General features: G+C 36.9%; 1 protein-coding gene across 3 annotated transcripts in view; it reads left to right on the plus strand.

The window, feature by feature from the left end:
- Positions 1 to 19,084, plus strand: part of LOC140726443 (short transient receptor potential channel 3-like) — a 140,055-nt gene that overhangs the window by 70,279 nt on the left and 50,692 nt on the right. For all 3 annotated transcript variants that reach the window (XM_073042850.1, XM_073042851.1, XM_073042852.1), the window contains 2 exons: positions 9,489 to 9,705; positions 9,803 to 10,036. In XM_073042850.1, coding sequence (XP_072898951.1) covers positions 9,489 to 9,705; positions 9,803 to 10,036 — 451 coding nt within the window. The remainder of the gene's footprint in view (positions 1 to 9,488; positions 9,706 to 9,802; positions 10,037 to 19,084) is intronic.

The raw sequence follows: 19,084 nt of genomic DNA on the forward strand, positions 1-19,084 counted from the left end.
ATTACTTTGTTCATTCATAATCCACAAGAAGCTTTGGCAAATCGTATGTGATGATCAACTTAATATGGTCCATGCATAGATCTTCCTTTTATATTTTCTGCTTAACACATGTTGATCGGTCCTCAAAGTGCAAGGCTCTCATACCACCAGATCCACCCCAAGTATATCCCAGCCCACCCTTTATTGCCTCTGCCCCTGCTGTTCTAATCCCAACCTACTGTTCCCATCCCTGTCTGAAGCACCAAATCTTCCTACCTTCCCCAGTCTCTTGTAAATGTGACATGCTGGAGTTCCTCTGTGATGGTGAAACTAGAAGATGAAAAATTGTGGGAGAGCTGATTCAATTCTTAGTGAAGGCTTCAGTTCAGTTCATACACTGGACGTGCATTAACTTAACCATACATCAAAGGCTTAGCCTCCTTTTGAGGTTTAGAACAGTTTCAAGGCTAAAGCATTTCTATATTTATATTTTTAATGTTTTTAAGAAATTGATACCTTTACTACTTAACTAGCCAATCCAAATAATGTTTAATAATAGTGATGTCATTTTTAAACAAAATTTTGCTAATACATGTGCTTAAAAAATCATGGCTACCTTCTGTGGAGCTCTTATATAAAATTCTAATCATAAAAATCTATTGAAAAATGGCCCATACTATAGAGATACATAGATATAACTATTGATATTGTAAGCCAAAGGTGAAAGAATAGCTTGAATTGTAGCAGGAGCCATTAGAACCTCACATATTTATGTGTGTCACTGATGATGCACCATCAGTAACTCTGAGACGTGGGTTAAGGTAGGCTTTTATTGGCTGGAAGAAAGCACAAGCAGCAAGTGACCATCACACGACATCCTGGAGACTGAGGGAGGGTCTGTGGCTCCAATCGCCTTTATACCGGGGTCTGTGGGAGGAGCCACAGGAGCAGTCAGCGGGGGGGCGTGTCCAGACAGGTATATGTAGTTCACCACAACTGATTTACAGGGTCATGGTTTCATGTTATTGTGTTAACTCAAAACATTTTTCATGTGGCAGGTTTGAAACATGGAAGATGTAATAAAAAACTAAAGTAGATGAAAATAGAGAAGCAATCATCAGGAGTAGCAAATTATCTTTTTGCTCCAGTATGATATGTTTTTTGTAAGTGTACTTGGACAACTACACTCTGGTTATAATTGGTGGTTTGAACTTAGTTTCAGAATAGACTGTAGTAAACAACTTGCCATTGTCTGCTTCATAATCTGCTCCTATGGTGCATAAATATTCAACAAAGTCATGACAGTTTACAATAATTCAGGGATGCAGTGCTTTACCCAAGGAAGTGAATTGTATTGAATTGCTTTTGTACCTATTTTAGTTACATCTATGCTTCTGACAAAAGGTCTATGATATTGTACACTACCACATAGTAAGCATCCAACTAACAGAATAAATTATTTCTTTGAATTCATGTGATTTTGTTAAATTAAGGCAGCCTTTCAGTTTTGTTTTAATTTAACAAAGTCTTGTATTTCTAAAGTATTTTTAGTTTCTCATATTAGCAATCTTTGATCCAGATGTTATCTAGATCACCATCAGTAATGATCTTTATTTTCCTGAGGAGACACCTGGAAGCCAGAGATGTATTTTCACTCCAAACATATGCATCTGATTTCGCTGACACACCATGGTATTCAACATAGCTTTGATCAAATGTGCATTAGTAATTAGATAACTATTGTTTTAAACACTAGAAACCTCACATATTTATTTTTACTGAATAAATACAAAAGAGAGAATTTTTACTTTAGAAGCTGTTTCCATAATATATGCACATGTGTAATCACCCTGCATTAATAACTATATTCCTCTTCTAAAAAATTATATTTTGAAGTTATCCAAACAGCACAACTCCCATTGATAAACCATGCAGTCAGATGGTGAATATTTTTGGAATTCATTAATATTTTATCTCCAACCATTCTGGTGGGCTTTAAATCTTGAAAGGCCCGCCAGAATGGTTGGGGACAAGAGAAAACACATATATGCAATCCAATTAGATAAAGTAGCTGTCCTCAGAATACTTCCAATGTGAAATCAAGCACTGTAAAATCTCTGAATTTTTCTTTTATATGTAGGAAGGATTTTTGTGGAAAAGAAGGAAATACCAAGATATCAGCTATTTTCTATAAATTTTGACACTGTATAAAACACCATGGAGCTATATTGTGAAGCTGTAGTAAAGCAAAGCTGTTTTGCATGTCCAGGATATTCTTAAACTAAGATTTAATATCTCAGTCTTAATAAAAGTACAGCTCAATAAATTATCCAAGTCCACTTACAAACAACTTTTTGTTAATGTTCTGAAACTTGTTTGTCTGTCGTAATCTGCTTTGAGATCCTTCTAGAATATTGTGATTAGTTCATTAACATAATAAATAATCATAAGGTCACTGACTGAGTGATAGATTGATTTTGAAAGTTGATAAAGGTCACTACTGTTGCCGGAAAATTATGTGGCTATTGATTGAATAGATCCCTGGTTGATTTATGTATCTTGATGCTTTCTGATGGCCAGTATAATGTCTAACATTTTACAAAAATAATCAATTACTATTTTAGGTTACACTTAGTTATCTTCATTTCAATTTCCCGTTATTAAAATTCACTTGTTTCACAAACAGGAAGGTTTTTAATGAGGCAGTATCCGTTTCTCAATTTCTGGTCTGGTTTCAGAACATGCAACAAATGTCAGCTCAGAGGCAGTTGAGACTATCTACAAATTGTCAGAATGTTGGCTGCAAACAAAGAATTTACAACTATTTGGTGGACTTTTGACAAGAAATTCATCCAGGACCATTAAACACAGATATATAAGTTTCATTGGGATTGAATTTTAGGGGAAGAGTACAATGAGCTGATTTCACAAAATAGCGCACTTGGAATGTGAATGAAATCCAGGGAAGATTTTCTTTAAAGAGAGAAGTTCAAAAAATGCTACTTGCTTATTCAGTGAGCAAGAGGGAACTTAAGTTAAATTTTCAGAATTCATTACCTTTTGAGAAATCCATCTACAACTATTAATCTTTGGTCATTTTTAATATGATAAAAAAGAGCATTCCACTAAATCATCTGGCACTATCCTGAGATGACAAAATTGATTATTTAATCTTCACCAGTCTATAGGCCTTAGCATTGTGGTAAACCATGTATATCTGTCTGAACACGCCCCTCTGCTAACTGCTCCTGTGGCTCCTCCCACAGACCCCTGGATAAAAGTGATTGTGTTACTGCTCCTCCCACAGTCATCCAGCATGGATGTGCTCTGTTTTACTGCTCCGTTTTACTACTAATAAAAGCCTTTCAGTAGTTACTCTACTTCCGGTCTTTTGGAGTTATTGATAGTGCATCAAGCATGTTTTAACAATCGTAGTGCTGAGGCCTGTAATCTTGCTGTCTTCGTTCATTTAGTGCAGCATAATGGTAAACAGTCCAAATAGCTAAACTGTTGCCTGCAGACATCACAAAGCAGTAGTTAGTTCACGCACCAGTTCAGGAAGGGGATACAGTGCGTTTCTGCCTGACTCCACCAACTTTCCTCGATGCTGTGCACAACTATTCACCCTGAATTACCTCTGGAGTTTAATAGCTACCTGATGGCATGAATATCAATTTCTCCTTCCGGTAAAAAAATTCTCCTTCCCTCTCACTTTTCAATTCTCCACTCTGGCCTCTTACCTCTCCTCATCTGCCTATCACCTCCCCTGGTGCCCCTCCTTCTTCCCTTTCACCTGTTGTACACTCTCCTCCCCTATCAGATTCCGTTCTCTCCAGCCCTTTATCTTTCCTACCCACCTGACTTCACTTATCACTTTCTAACTATCCTCCTTGCGCTGCCCCCAGCTTTTTATTCTGAAGTCTTCTCCCTTCCTTCCCAGTCCCGAAGTAGTGTCTGGGACCAAAATGTTGACTGTTTATTCATTTTCATTGACATTTCCTGACCTGCTGAGTTCCTCCAGCATTTTGAGTGTGTTGCTATGGATTACCAGCATTTGCAGACTTCCTTGTGTTTATGATTAGCTATATTTTCCAAAAATATGCTGATGTTTGCAAATGTTATGCTCAGGATGTGAAGAATCAATGATCTCAGCTCAGGGAACTAATGGTTCAATTTTTCATTGAGGAAGCAAAGCAGAACAATATATTTAATATAAATTTTTGATGTACTTCTCATGTGGCAAAGAATTTTTCAAAATATTATAATGATTAGTACATATGCAAAACAAAATATAAATTTACCAATCGCACCCTTTATTTATCAACGTTTTCTAGTTCAGAACCATGGATATTCTTTGGGCTTTGATTTTAGAAATTGACTACCAGGAGTCACAATAGACATGCTAAAAATTCATTCAAAGCTCTCTCCTTAAAGAGGTTTCATACTTAAATGACATACACAGTAATACTATCCATAGATAGACAAAGTAAATAGATTAAGGAACAAAGCATCCCATAATTTCCTAATAAGGGCTGATTAATTTAATTATGTTTCTGTCAGAGCCAAAGCTTTTACTCTGCTTCAGATTTAACTGCGATTGTTTAGCAAATTGAGGTGCAGAGAGCAAATGCATTGGCAAATAAAGATCTTCCCTCAGTTTATGTCAGCAGAATTATTTCCCATTCCAAGTGTATTTTATCACTGGTATGGTTATTGCTTCCTAGTTCGACATCCCTCTGCTATTCTGCTCCACTGCTGATTGTTCAGACTTTGATCAGGGCATAATTTCATCTGGTGTCAGCCTTTCGGTCTGAGGAGCGACTTGTTTCTGATCCATTTTGCGTACCATCACCACAGGTCAACAGCGGATGCCATTTCATTGGCTCTTCACTCAATCCTGGAACATCTGAACAGTGAAGATATATACATCAGGGTGCTCTTCATTGACTCCAGCTCTGCATTCAGTCCTATCAAACTAATCCCACAAAACTAATCAATAAACTTCAAGAGCTTGGCCTTAATACCTTCTTGTGCAATTGGATCCTCAATTTCCTCACTTGCACAGCCCAGTCAGTTTGGATTGGCGGCAACATCTTCTTCACAATCTCCATCAGCACAGGTGCACCATAAGGCTCTGTGCTTATTCCCCTGCTCTACTCACTTCACACTTAGGTCTGTGTGGCTAAGCACAGTTCCGAAGCCATATTAAAGTTTGCTGATGACATCAATGTCATTGGCCAAATCCAAGGTGGTGACAAATCAACATGTAGGAGAGAGACTGAAAATCTGGCTGAGTGATGTAGTAAGATTGACCTCTCACTCAGTGTCGGCAAGACCAAGGAGCTGATTATTGTCTTCAGGAGGAGCAAAACCAGAGGTCCAGGAGCCTGCCCTCATTGGAGGATCAGAGATGGAGTTAAATTCCTCAGTGTTATTATTTCAGATTATCTGTTCTGAGACCAACATGCAAGTGTGATTAAAAAGAAAGCACAGCAGCACCTCTACTTCCTTAGAAGTTTGAGAAGATTCAGCATGGCTTTGACAACCTTCTATAGGTGCACACTGACTAGTTGCATCACAGCCTGGAATGGAAACAGCAAACCCCTTGAATGAAATAGCAAACAAAAAGTAGTGGATACGTCCCTGTCCATCACAGCCCTCCCCATTACTGAGCACATCTACAAGTAGAGCTGTCACAGGAAAGCAACATCCGTCATCAATGACCCCTCCATCGAGGCTGTGCTCTCTTCTAGTTGCCACCAACAGGAAGGAGGTAAAGGAGCCTCAGGACCTACACCACAAGGTTCAGGAACAGTTATTACCCCTTAACCATCAGACTCTTGAACCAGAGGGGATAACCACTCAACTTCACTCACCCCATCACCGAACTGTTCCCACAGCCTATGAACTCACTTTCAAAGACTTTTCATCTCAAGGTCTTGATATTTATTGCTTATTTATTATTTATTATTATTATTTTGTTTGTTTTTACTTATTTTTGCATTTACACAGTTGGTTCTCTTTGCGCATTGATTGAACGTCTTTGTTGTGTGCGGTTTTTTTATTGATTCTATAGTTTTTTTTATATTTGCTGTGACACCCACAAGAAAACAAATCTCAGGATTATAAATGTTGACATATATATATTTTGATAACAAATTTATTTTGAACTGTGAGACTGAATATGTATTTCAATAATTAATGGCCTAAACATTTGGTCAGATATTACTTTTTTTTTAGTTTAATGCGATTGAATTTCAATGTTTTTATATTTAAATTGCACTCATTTGCTGTTAATTATTGAGTTCTCAAAATTCATCTTACACTTCTGGACATAATATTTACTTGTATGTTGGTAAATAATGTAGGAATTGGTTTATTATTGTCACATATACCAAGATACAATGAAAAGCTTGTCTTGCATACTGTTTATACAGGTCAAGTCATTACACAGTGCATTGACCCAGAATACGGTGAAACAATAACAATGCAGAATAAAGTTTTAAAGCTACCAAAAGAGTGCAGTGCAGGTAAACGATAAGGTGCAAGATCATAACAAGGTAGATTGTGAGGCCAAGAGTACATTTTATCAGACAGTAAGTCCATTCAAGAGTTTGATAACAGTAGAGTGGAAGCTGCCCTTGAGCCTTGTGCTATGAGCTTCAGGCTTTTGTATTTTGTGCCCAATGGGACAGGGGAGAAGATACAATGTCTGGAGTGGCTGGGGTCTTTGATCATTTTCACTGCTTTACTAAGGCAGCGAGGAGTTTACACAGATTCTGTAGAGGGGACATTGTTTCCTGTGATGTCCACAAATCTCTGCAGTTTCTTGTGGTCACATGCAGAGCAATTGCCATGTTTCCAATTAGAATGCTTTCTATGGAGTATCAATAAACATTGGTCCAAGTTGATGGGGACTTGGTGAATTTCTTTAGCACCTGAGGAACATATTGCCATAAACCACATCCAGCCCATGATACCTTAATCTCCAGTTCTTCCTGGGAACATTATATGAGTCTTTTAAGCCAGAGAACCACAGGCTTGTGAGTTTAACTTCAATGATAGCTCATTTACCGAATAGAGCAGGATTTGGAAAGGCAAGGACTGATTAGGAATTATCAGTCAGCATGGCTTTGCAGATGCAGATTGTGTCTCACAAATTTAATTGTCTTTTGAAGATGTCATCTACATGATCTTGTGAGTATTTTATATTGTGTTTAACTATATGTAGTGTGGTGTTGTGTATATTAAGCTCTGTGATATTGTCCTTACCTCTGCACTAACAAAGTTCCTCGGAGAAAATAAAGTGAATTGAATTGAATTTAGTGATACTTCTGACTTACATGATAGACTGGTCTGGAAATTGAGATGACATGGGATCCAGGGTAAGCTAACCAACTGGATACAAAATTGGCTTGGTGGATCGAGTTAGAAGATGGTTTTAAAAGGTTGTTCTTCAACTTGAAGATCCAGTGGTGTGCTGTAGTGATTAGTACTTGGCCCCTTGTTGTTTGTCATACAGAGAAACATTTAGATGGAAATACAGTTGGTATAATCAGTAAGTTTACAGATGACACCAAACTTGGTGGTGGTGGGCAGGAAAGGAGATTGTTTAAGGTGCAACAGGATCTAGATCAAATGGGATGACAGATGGAAGCCAGTCAATAGGGAAATGGTGGATTTTGGGAAAGTAAACTAGGGCAGGATTTGTACACTAAACAAAGAGATCCTGGAGTATGTTGTTGAGCAGAGAGAACTAGAGATACAGCTATGGATTTCCCTGAGAATGACAACACAGATAGACAAAATGGTGGAGGTGATGTTTGACACGTTTGGCTTCGTTGAGGACAAGAGGTGACTTTATAGAGTGATATGAGTGGCACAGATGAGGTAGATGGTCACAGATGTTTACCCAGGAAAGTCTAAAGCTAGAAGGCATAGGTTTCAGGTGAGAGGGGAAATATTTAAAGGGGGCCTCAGTTTTTCACACGGAAGATGGTAGGTATGCAGAATGAGATCCAGAAGGAAGTGATAGAGATGTATAACTATGAATTAAAAGACATTTGGACAGTATAATGGATAAGAAAAGTTTGGAGGGATATGGACCAAATGCAGGCAAATGGGACTAGCTCACAAAGGCACTTAGTCAGCATGGAGATTTGGTCCGAAGGGCAATTTCTGAGCTGTTTATGACTCTGAGACTATCCAAACAAAATAAGGGTGGTCAATATGACACCCTTTCCTTGTTAGCCTTTCTTCATTGGGACCTGACTGCTGGAGCTAAAATTATTAAATTGATAAGTCAATACTTTGACATTTTAACATTTAAACAGAGATGAATGAAACTATCAGTTGATTTAAAATGGCTTGAACTGATGGTAGTTAATACACTATCATATCAATTTGTCCAGGTATTTTAATATTAAAATTTAATTAGTCATTTAATTTATGCTTTTTATATAAGGTTTCATTTAGCTCTATTCATACATGCATTATCCATGGCCTTTTTTATTGTTATTGATCACTGTAACTGTTGGTGGAATCTAGTCAGCTTTTTTTCACAACCATGATTCATAGGAAAAACCTGTAACACCGATTGTAAAAGCTCAAGATCTCAAAAGCTCATGTGCAGCTTTCTGAAGACTTCTATTGTCGTCTAACTTATACAATGATTTAAGATCAGAAAGCAATACATTGATGTATTTCCATTAATTTATTTAGCCAATGTAATGTTTAATGAGGATGTTGCCCAACCAGAAAATGTGCTGCTTTGCAAATACTCATGATGTTTCCTCAGTTATACAATTATTTAAGATTATAAAATGATACATTAATGCATTGTCCATTACTTAATTGGAAAATGTGCCGTCCATAAGGATGTTACAGCCATCAGGGAAATGCACAGCTATATAAAGGCTTTTTATTATCTTATGCCTTCTATAATAATGTAAGGATGTAAAACAATACCTTAATTCAATGTCCATGATTTAATTAGCAAATGGACTGTTTACTGTTGATTTTGCATAGAGCAAGAAAGTTGTAACTTCAGTTTCCAGCATTTGATATGCTCATCTACCTCAGAACAATACTAAAGATATTAATAAGTTAGGGACTAGAATGCAAAGTAATTACTGTTCATGTTCCTTGTTAACAAAATATGTGATTCCAGCTGGAAAAAAAGTTATTTGTAGTTGTCAAGGGAGAGCAAAATTGAAGCTCATTGCTCAAAGAGTTAATACACCCAGTCTTCAAACACATGGAGTTGTCCGATGGTTTCCCACCTCAATGGAACTGCAACCCAGACAGTCAAATGCAGCAGGAGCATGATAGGAGAAAATGGGATAGGAACTTCTGGTGGTGATGCTTAAGTAGTTTTCCAGTGTGAAAGTCACTTTCAAAAAAGAGAACATCAGGTGTTTAATGGGGTACACAGTTATTTTTGAGGTAAAAATACTGATTATCAGCATGTATCTAGAAGATGGATGCATATTTTAATTTCTTTCTTCTAGCTGGGGAAGATTCTAAGAAGTCCCTTCATGAAGTTTGTGATGCATGCAGCATCCTTCATCATCTTTCTGTGTTTACTAGTATTTAATGCCTCTGACAGATTTGAAGGCATCAAAACCTTACCCAATGTCACAGTCTTGGATTATCCTGAACAAGTCTTCAGAATGAAAACCACCATGTTTACTTGGACAGAAATGCTAATCATGGTGTGGATACTAGGTAGGTCGATTCCTTCATGGGAAGTGTATGTAATAAAATCTTTACTTCTAGCGAAGAATTGAGTGAAAAGTAACTGTCCAAAATAATCTATTTATAGGCATGATGTGGACTGAATGTAAGGAAATTTGGACAGAAGGACCACGGGAGTATATTTTCCAAATGTGGAATCTTCTAGATTTTGGAATGCTGTCAATTTTTATAGCTGCATTCACAGCAAGATTCCTAGCATTCCTGGAAGCTTCAAAAGCACAACAGTTTGTAGATGAACTTGTGAAGGAGAAAAACCTGTCACTTGTGCCTCTGCCACCGGAAGTGGAGTACTACACCTATGGTAAGGTAACGTTTATTACTGTTCGGCTTGAGTGCATTTAGTAAGGTCTGCTCGAACTCCAAGACCTTTGATTAATAATACAGTCTAATAGAACTAGGTGAAGCTGATATTCAGATACTGAACAACTTGAGAAATGGGAGCGACACCAGACTGTGGATGCTGGAAGCCAAAGCAACAAATGATATGCTGAAGGAACACAGCAGGTCGAGCAGCATCTGTGGAGGGGAAAGGAATCGTTCATATTTTGGGTCGGGTCAAAACCCTGCATTTAGACCTGAAATGCTGACAATTTGTCCACCGGAAATGTCGACAATTTTTTCCCTCCTACAGATGCCACTCGACATGTCAAGTTTCATCAGGCTGTTTGCTGACACATGGTGCTGTTTTTAAAACTGTGAGTTTTCTGGTGATCTCTCTTGCTTTGCTGCTGTAACTTTTGTAGACATTCGAAGAAACTCCTTCTCCCCTGCCATTTGAACATTAGCCCATATATTAAACTGGATGCAAATTTAAAGGAGTCTGAAGCTGCACGCTCTTAGACATTCATCTTAGAGCTTGAAAAAGAGAAGTGCTAGATATATTAAGCACCCATGGAGATACAATCAGCATGTTCAGGTTGATGATCTTGCATCAGAACAGCCCAGATCTGTCCCCTCACAACAGGAAGGCTATGGTTAGAGGGAGTTCTGGTCACCACGCTATGTGAAGGATGTCAATAAGGCAGAGATGATGCAGAGAAGACTCAATAAGTGTTACCAGGAAGGCTTAAGTTCTCAGGAAAGATTAGATAGGATAGATCTCTTTTCCCCGGAGCAAAGGAAACTGTGAGATGACATGATAGGAGTATATCGAATTATGTGGGGCATAGACAGGGTAGACAACCAGTGTCTGTTCCCTATGGTAGGGGTGTCTAAGACAAGACGGCATAGGATTCAGGTGAAAAGGATGAGGTTTAAGGGAGATTTAGGAGATAAATCTTTCACGCAGAAAAATAATTTACATTTGGATCGAGCTGCCAGAGAAGCTGGTGGAGGCAGGAACTGTAATAACATTTGAGAGATCTTGGCAGGCCTGAATTGAGCCAAGCGGAATATGGAAGTGAGATTGGTGTTGATGGACATCATGCATTAATGTGGTAGGCTGAATTTCTCTGCTGTACAACTCTACGACGTGCTGCAAAGTCCAGTTACCTGAAATCATTGAATTCGATGAAGAGCAAATGAAATAAACTGCAGATGCTGGAAATCCAAAATATAAAAAAAGACAGAAAATGTTGGAAATCCTCAGCAAGTCAGGCAGCATTTGTAAAGAGAAGCAGAGTTAATGCTTCAGGACTTCGTGGGAACTGGGAATGGGAGAAAGCAAATTGTCTTTTAGTAGTAGGGAAGGTAGTTGTGAGGCGGCAGGCGACAGGTCAACGAGAGTCACTGTGGTAGGACAGGGTTACCCTGGAAACCAGCTGTAGAGATGATCTGTTTAATAGGTTGACGGGGGGGAGCGGGTTGAGAGCGAGAATACAAAGAAATACAAAAAACTGTTAAATACAGGGTTGTAGAATATGCCATCATCTAAGGCTGTGACAACGGCACAGCTTCCTTTTCCAATAGTTTGTGTGATTGAAGTACATATTTCATGATAGTTTTGGACAAGGTAAGGTCATTTTTATCAATGATATTTGCCACCAGCTATCCAAATGAGCTAAAGAATCAACTGTTATACAGGGCAAGTGGGGGCTACATCTAGAAGGTGAGTAAGGCTTATATTGACAATTAATTAAGTTAGTGATTATTCTTTTGCTACGCCAAGTCCTGGTTAGACAATGCAAAGAGTGTTGAGAGCTTTTCCAGGCATTGTAAGCTGGGAATTTTATATTGGCAGAAGAACTGGATTGAATTCTTACTGGAATTTTACGTAAAATTCCAGAATTAAATTTAAAAGATAGATTACAAATCCTGAGAAGGATGGGGTGGATTGGTCAAAATATTCGATATATTACATGGAAAAAGTAGAGAGAAGGAAATGATTTCTGTTGGCTGGGAAATCAAGAATTAGAAAACTTAAAGTAAAGATTTAATTTGGGCCCTTTAGGAATGGAATTGGGAAACATTTATGCATGAAAAAGGTGGAAGTTTGGAATATCTTTCATAAATTACAGTGTTAAATTTAAGATTGATTTTTATATAAGACAAATATCAAGGGATATGCTAGAGTGTTGATGGAAGGGCGCAGACAGCTATGAGCTGATTGAATTGCAGATCATCTATGAGAAGCTCAGTCGCTCACTCCTGTTCCTACCTTCTGGTGCATATTTAAGTGCTGCTGTTTCAATTCACACTCGAGAAAGGGCAGCCATCAACGTTCACAGACAAGTGATAGTAAAAGCGGTAAGATGGTCAAAGAGGAGCCTAAGTGGAATATTCTACCTTCTTAAAGTGTTATGCTTTTCTTCAACGGCCAAGTTTGCTGTATAACCAATCAACAAGTCTGCTTCAAACTAATGGCAAGGCCATGGCAGCTCTCCTTCTCAGAGACCAGTCAAAATGTATTTTGAGTCACTTTGCCATAAAGTTAATTTTCATAAATGTTGAAAATCCCTGTCTATTTCAGTTAAAAAGGTCTTATTTTAAGGAGAGGTATTACTCAAAAAATCTTGCTTTACGCAGATGATATATTGCTGTTTATCTCTAATGTTGAGACCTCATTACCTTGCATACTTTCTTTACTCTCCTGTTTTAGCCAGTTTTCAGGATATATATTGAACCTACATAAGAGTGAATTATTTCCTTTAAATAATTTGGTATCAATTAATACTAATCTCCCTTTTAAAGTTGTAAGAAATTAATTTACTTACTTGGGTGTAACAATCACTAAGAATTACAAACACCTGTTTAAAGAAAACTTTCTTACTTTATTGAATCATGTAAAGAAGATATCATTAAATTGGTCACCTCTTTCAATATCGCTGATTGGATGAATTAATTCTATTAAAATGAATATTCTACCTAAATTTATCTATCTTTTTCAGGCTTTACCTGTTTTTATTACTAAATCCTTTTTTGACTCTCTCGATTCTATTTTATCCTCTTATATTTGGAAAAATAAACATCCTCGTTTAAATAAAGTTCACTTTCAAAAATCTAAACGGTCTGGAGGTTTAGCCTTACCTAATTTTAGGTTTTATTACTGGGCAGTTAAGATATGATACCTTACGTTTTGGCTATACTATATTAATTGTGTAGATTGTCTAGTACGGGTTTCTTTAGAAGCTAACTCTGTTAATAAATTTTCTATTATTTCTCTTCTTGGATCCTCATTTCCCTTATCTGTAAGTAAACCAACTGATAATTTAATAGTTAAACATACTCTGAGGATCTGGATACAATTTAGAAAACATTTTGGTTTATTGAGGTTCTCCCTTTCAAGCCCAATTTATTCTAATTTTTTTAAACCCTCTATGATTGATTTAGTTTTTAAGGAATGGGACAGATTGGGTATTAAATGTTTTTTGGGATCTGTTTGTTGGAGAAAACCTTTGTTCATTTGAGCAATTGTCAGCTAAGTAAGGTTTACCCAAAGGTCACTTTTTTAGCTATTTACAAATTAGAGAGTTTTTAAGATCTCAGTTATGTACATTCCCTATAAGTTCAGATAAGAACTTACTAGACATAATTTTTAGCTTGATACCTTTTCATAATGGTTCAATATCTAAGATTTATGGTATGTTATTGGAGATGAGGAACGTTCCTTTAGTCAAAATTAAGAATCTTTGGGAACACAATTTACAGACATCGATATCTGAGGAAACTTGGAATGAAATTTTTAAACTGGTTAATACTTCATCGCTATGTGCTCGTCATTCCCTCAAACAATTTAAGGTGGTACATAGAGCTCATAAGACTAAGGATAAGCTATCTTGTTTTTATTCGGATATATCTCCCTACTATGACAGATATAATAATGGAGAAGCCTCATTAATTCATATGTTTTGGCCCTGTCCGAATCTTCAAAAATATTGGAAGGAAGTTTTTCAAACTTTTTCCTTACTTTTTAAAGTCAATTTTAAGCCTAAAAAAAATTTAAGCCTAACCCTCTGGCGGCCCTTTTTGGCATTGTTGCAGGACAAGATATTAAGCTGAAGGCATCTGATTTACATATTTTGGCCTTTAGCTCTCTTATAGCTAGGAGGACACTTTTGTTTAAATGGAAAAATGTTCTTCCTCCTACTCATGCTCATTGGTTATGTGACATTATGTCATGTTTAGATTTAGAGAAGATTTGTTGCTCAATTTCTGAATCTCGTCAAGACTTTCAAACATTGTGGGGATCTTTTCTGAATTATTTTCAAAACCTTCAATTTGTTATTTAAACTCAGATGTTGGCTATTATTAATTTTTATTATATAAGAAGGTATTTACCTTCTTTTCTCCTTAATGAACAGCTTTGGTTTTGGTAGGGGTTAGATCTTTTTTTCTTTTGTAATAAATTAGTATAGTTAATATAACCATTGATTAACTTATACGAATACGGGGTAATGTAATTGCTATTATGAACAGATATAATGTAACTGGTGTTTTTTTAAAATCTTTTTTCTGACCTCTTACATACACTTTCTTGTGCTCTGTATTCCTCTATGTAGAAACTAATTAAAAATATCAGAAAAGGAAAAGGTCTAAACAATTTCCATTTCCAAGCAGTGCTTTTAAAATGATTTCTTTCAGTGGGATAGTAATGAAACCAACTCCATGAAGTCCCTTTTCAATTACTAAAACTACCATTGTAAATTCAGAAAGTTTACAAACACACTGTGGATTCCCTTTAACTCCTGTACTCACTTTCCAGTTGCCTGCTTGTCAGTTTCAGGATACTCATCTGAAATTAATCTGCATGCATTCCATCTGATTTCAGATTAGAGAAACCAAAACAGCAAATTTCAAGAATGAAGTTCATGCACCTTTTGGGGAAAAATAGTAGAAATCTAGATAAAGTAAATTTAGTAGGTAATTATTTTATACCAAGTACTTTCAGGGTTAATTTATCAATGTGGAAATAATTGCTTTGTTACTTGCGGTCTGTTGCAAGGGTTAAAATTAGTGGTGGTCTTCCGCTTAGAGTTCACTTCATGTTCTAAAAGACGCATTACCGACCTTTTAGACGTACTCTCTGTAATTGATCCAGTGGGTGGTCAAATTAAATTTTGCAATGAAATGACTGACACTCTGGATTCAATGCAGCACAAAAAAAACAGAATAAGCATAAAGAACACAACAAAAAACACAATAAATCTAAATATAAATTTAAAAGCAATCCTATAAAACACAATCTACGAGTCAGAGTTTGTACATAGAGTGACACTAGGTGGTGCGTATGTAATGGTGGTGTGCGTTAATTGGTAAAAGACTATGATCTGCTTTGAATTGTGTAATGATTTTGCTAGTCCCTTCTGGCTTTGCAGAAAAGTAGAGTGCATACCTGTTTATAAACTTAAGAAGCTCATGAAAGCAATTGTTGCAATTACAAACGATGAGAATTGGATTAAAGGTCTTCAATTGCAAGTGCTGTTTTTCGCTGAAATCACTTCATGAAAAGGTCACTGCTGGCAACAGACACCCTTGCTTGAGAGGATTGCAAATTGGATAATTGACCTCGAAGGTCAGCAGTCCAATTTATGACCTATCTGATTTATCATTCATTAAAATTAATGACCAGAAAAATTAACAACCATGACATGAGGCTTCAGAGCGTGATAAGTTCAGCACCCTAGAGAGTTAACTTAATATTTCCCACCATTGCTTCTCTCTTGCAAATGTGATTAAATGCACGATAGATTGTATATCCATTATTTTGTTCAAATAAGCCAAATGTAAGAATCCTGGCTAGAAAATTTAGAATAGAGCAGACCTACTGTTAAGCCTCAATTGTGTACTCTCTTCCTATCTGTTTTATATTAGGTTATGAATAGTATTTGGAATGAAACTATTAGTTGTTATGTTACATATATTACATCAATGTCTGTGTATTAAGTTACAGGAAAATGGTCACAATTATTGATGCTTCAAATAAACAGCTGACTGTAAATATGCAAAAGAGCAGCACATATCATTCCTGATATATAAATGGCCACTAACTGAGGCAAATCTCAAGTCTACTTTCAATTGCACATCACAGTGTTTTGATCTGTATTTTAATATTTCTCATGACATAGAAGGACAGCATTTGGCCCCTTGAGCCTGTGCTGGATCTCAGAACAAACCCATCCATCCTTTCCCCTGCATATTTCCCTGTAACAGCTCCTCTCTCACATGCCGATCAACTCCATGCAGATTCTCCCAGCACCCACCGATTCCAGGCCCAATTTATGGTGGAAATTTAACCTGTTAGCACATATCTGGGACATGGGAGGAAGTCCAAACACCGAACAGAAACCATAAGGAAAATGTGCAAACACTGCACAGACATCACTCAAGTCAGAATCAAGCTCTGCTTGTCACTTTATGTGTAACTAAATATCAGTGATATATTTCTAATTAGTATTTAAAAGATTTTTTTAAAACACAAGCATGCAGCTCCTGTGGTATCATGTAGCATGTCCTTGTGCATGTTGCCATATCTGCACAGGTTTAGTGTTCTCTAACAAAGAAATTACCATCAAACATTATTTTAGAATACTAAAAATAACTTACTATCTTAAATCTGCAATTCATTTGTGTAATTTTTCTCTACTTATCAATGTTTTTATTTATAATGTCTCACTCATATTAGTTTAAAATCCTATTACACTTCATTTGCAAATGCAGAGAGACCAGAAAATAGTACAAAATGGGCAACAACAATTATTGTTTATATTAAAACCACTGGCCAAAATTCCTTTCATTAGTTAATGCTAATTAGAACAAGTTAAGGCATCCTCACTCACGGCTTCCAGATCGACCTCTTTGCATTCACTTTTCTGATTGCTTTTATTGATAATTATTTATTTCTTCATTTGTGTTGCTGGTATATATTGCCCATCCCTAATATCCACTGGAATTAAAGGCTTTCTATGTCGTTTCAAATGGGGATTAGAAAAAAATATATTGATGGGTTTATAGTCACAAACAGGCTGGGCGGATTAAGGAGGTGAGATTTTCTGCCCTGATCTTCGTTCCTTTGATTATCTTGTACATTATGTCCACACTCAAACAATTACTTGTACAGTGTCTTATAGGATTACTTTTACTTTCATATTTATTGTATTTTATTGTGTTTTTTATGCTTATTGTTCTTTAAGCTGCATCGGATCCAGAGTAACAATCATTTCATTCTCCTTTCCATGTGTGTTTGTTCTGAAGAATGACAATAAACAATTTTGAATCTTGAATCTATAATTTCAGGTATTTGGTATTTTGGGTATTTATAATATCAGTAATCAGTGTATTTCAGTGAACAACCTTTTGTAAATCAAGAAATACAGTACATCCAAAATTGTCTGCTTTATTGTATAAACATTTATCAACAGGTTGAGTAAATGTGACTTTCCACAGGTGAGTAAATGTGACCTTCCTTCCTGGTGAAGTTTAGCTGCTGGATTGAATTGGGTTGAATGGAATATAAGGTCAACCTCAGGTGCTGTATATACAGAATTGTGAATGAGCAAATCTTGAATTCATCTGTCGCTAATGACTATAGGATGTTCCTTTATAATTTGTGGCTGTTTGAAAGCTTCCAGCTTCCGCCATTATGGAAGAGCAGAGTAATCAAGGTCTAGAAAGAGAGTGCACAGAAATTAAATCATTGGGTTTCTCATTTTCACATGCTAAGTAGTCCAATTCCCATGAAAAAGAAACTGAAGTAAACATTGGAATGAAACCAAAGTGTTATGAATAGGCTTGTTGAGAAGAGCAGATTTCAGTAAAGTTGATATTATGAGACAAGCGCATGTAAAATATTGCAAAAATTGAACAGAATTGTATGAAAGCCCTGTTGACATTGATGGGAGTCTGGGGCAAGTGCAAGGTAGACTGGAAAACGTAGGAAGGTGTGGGCCCTGAAAATACTTGGCACAGACAATTCCAAAGTTCTCTAGTCTTGCCTCTGATCTAAAACCCAGCATAAACTGCACGGTACGGGGTGGCACAGTAATGTAGTGGTTAGTACAGTGCCTTACAGCACCAGTGATCAACAATCAGGGCTCAATTTCCACCACTGCCTGTAAGGAGCTTTCCGTTCTCCACTTGACCGTGTGGGTTTTCTCTGACTGCTCCAGTTCCCTCTCTCATTGCAAAGATGTACAGGCTTGGGTTAGTGAGTTGTGGGCATGCTATGTTGGTGCTGGAAGCATGGTGACACCTGCGGTCTGCCTCCCAGCAAATACTCAGACTCTGCTGGCTGTTGACTCATTTCCCTGTATATTTTGAAATTTCAATATATATATGACAAATAAAGCTAACCTTTAAAAATGATTGTTAATGTTTAAGTGCACCAAAATTCTGCTGCCTGTACACTAATTTGCATTAAATCCCATTCACCCCCACCCTTGAACTAGTAAATCAAGATATTGATTCTAATATTCTCATTCTTAATTTGAAGCCCTTGAATTTTCATAACCTTTCCAATGCAGCCCCTTTCGCCCCATACATCTCTCCAGATGATCTCCATTTTTCTCAGTTCTCACCTCTTGTATATTTTCCACCAGCAGCGGACATGCCTTCAGTGGCCCCGGCCTTGAGCTCAAGGGTAAAAACAGAAGATTCTAAAAGCATTCAGCAGATCAAACTACATGCATGGAAAGAGAAAAAAACAACTAACAGTTCAGGTCATAGACTTGACATCAGAACCTTCCTTTTTTCACAGATGCTGAACGTTTCCAGCATTTTCTGTTTTTATTTCAGATTTACAACATCTATAGTTCTTTTTTAAGTTTTCATTTACCCCAAAGTTCAGAAATTTCTACCCTAACCTCCAACTTTCTCCTCCTTTGAGGCATCCCTACAAATCCATCTACCTATGTAACTCAAGCTCATATTTTGTCTGGTAATATTCAGAGTCCAAGTCGCAGCAGAGTTTACTGCC

Source organism: Hemitrygon akajei, chromosome 4, assembly GCF_048418815.1.
Source record: "Hemitrygon akajei chromosome 4, sHemAka1.3, whole genome shotgun sequence".
Taxonomy (NCBI): domain Eukaryota; kingdom Metazoa; phylum Chordata; class Chondrichthyes; order Myliobatiformes; family Dasyatidae; genus Hemitrygon; species Hemitrygon akajei.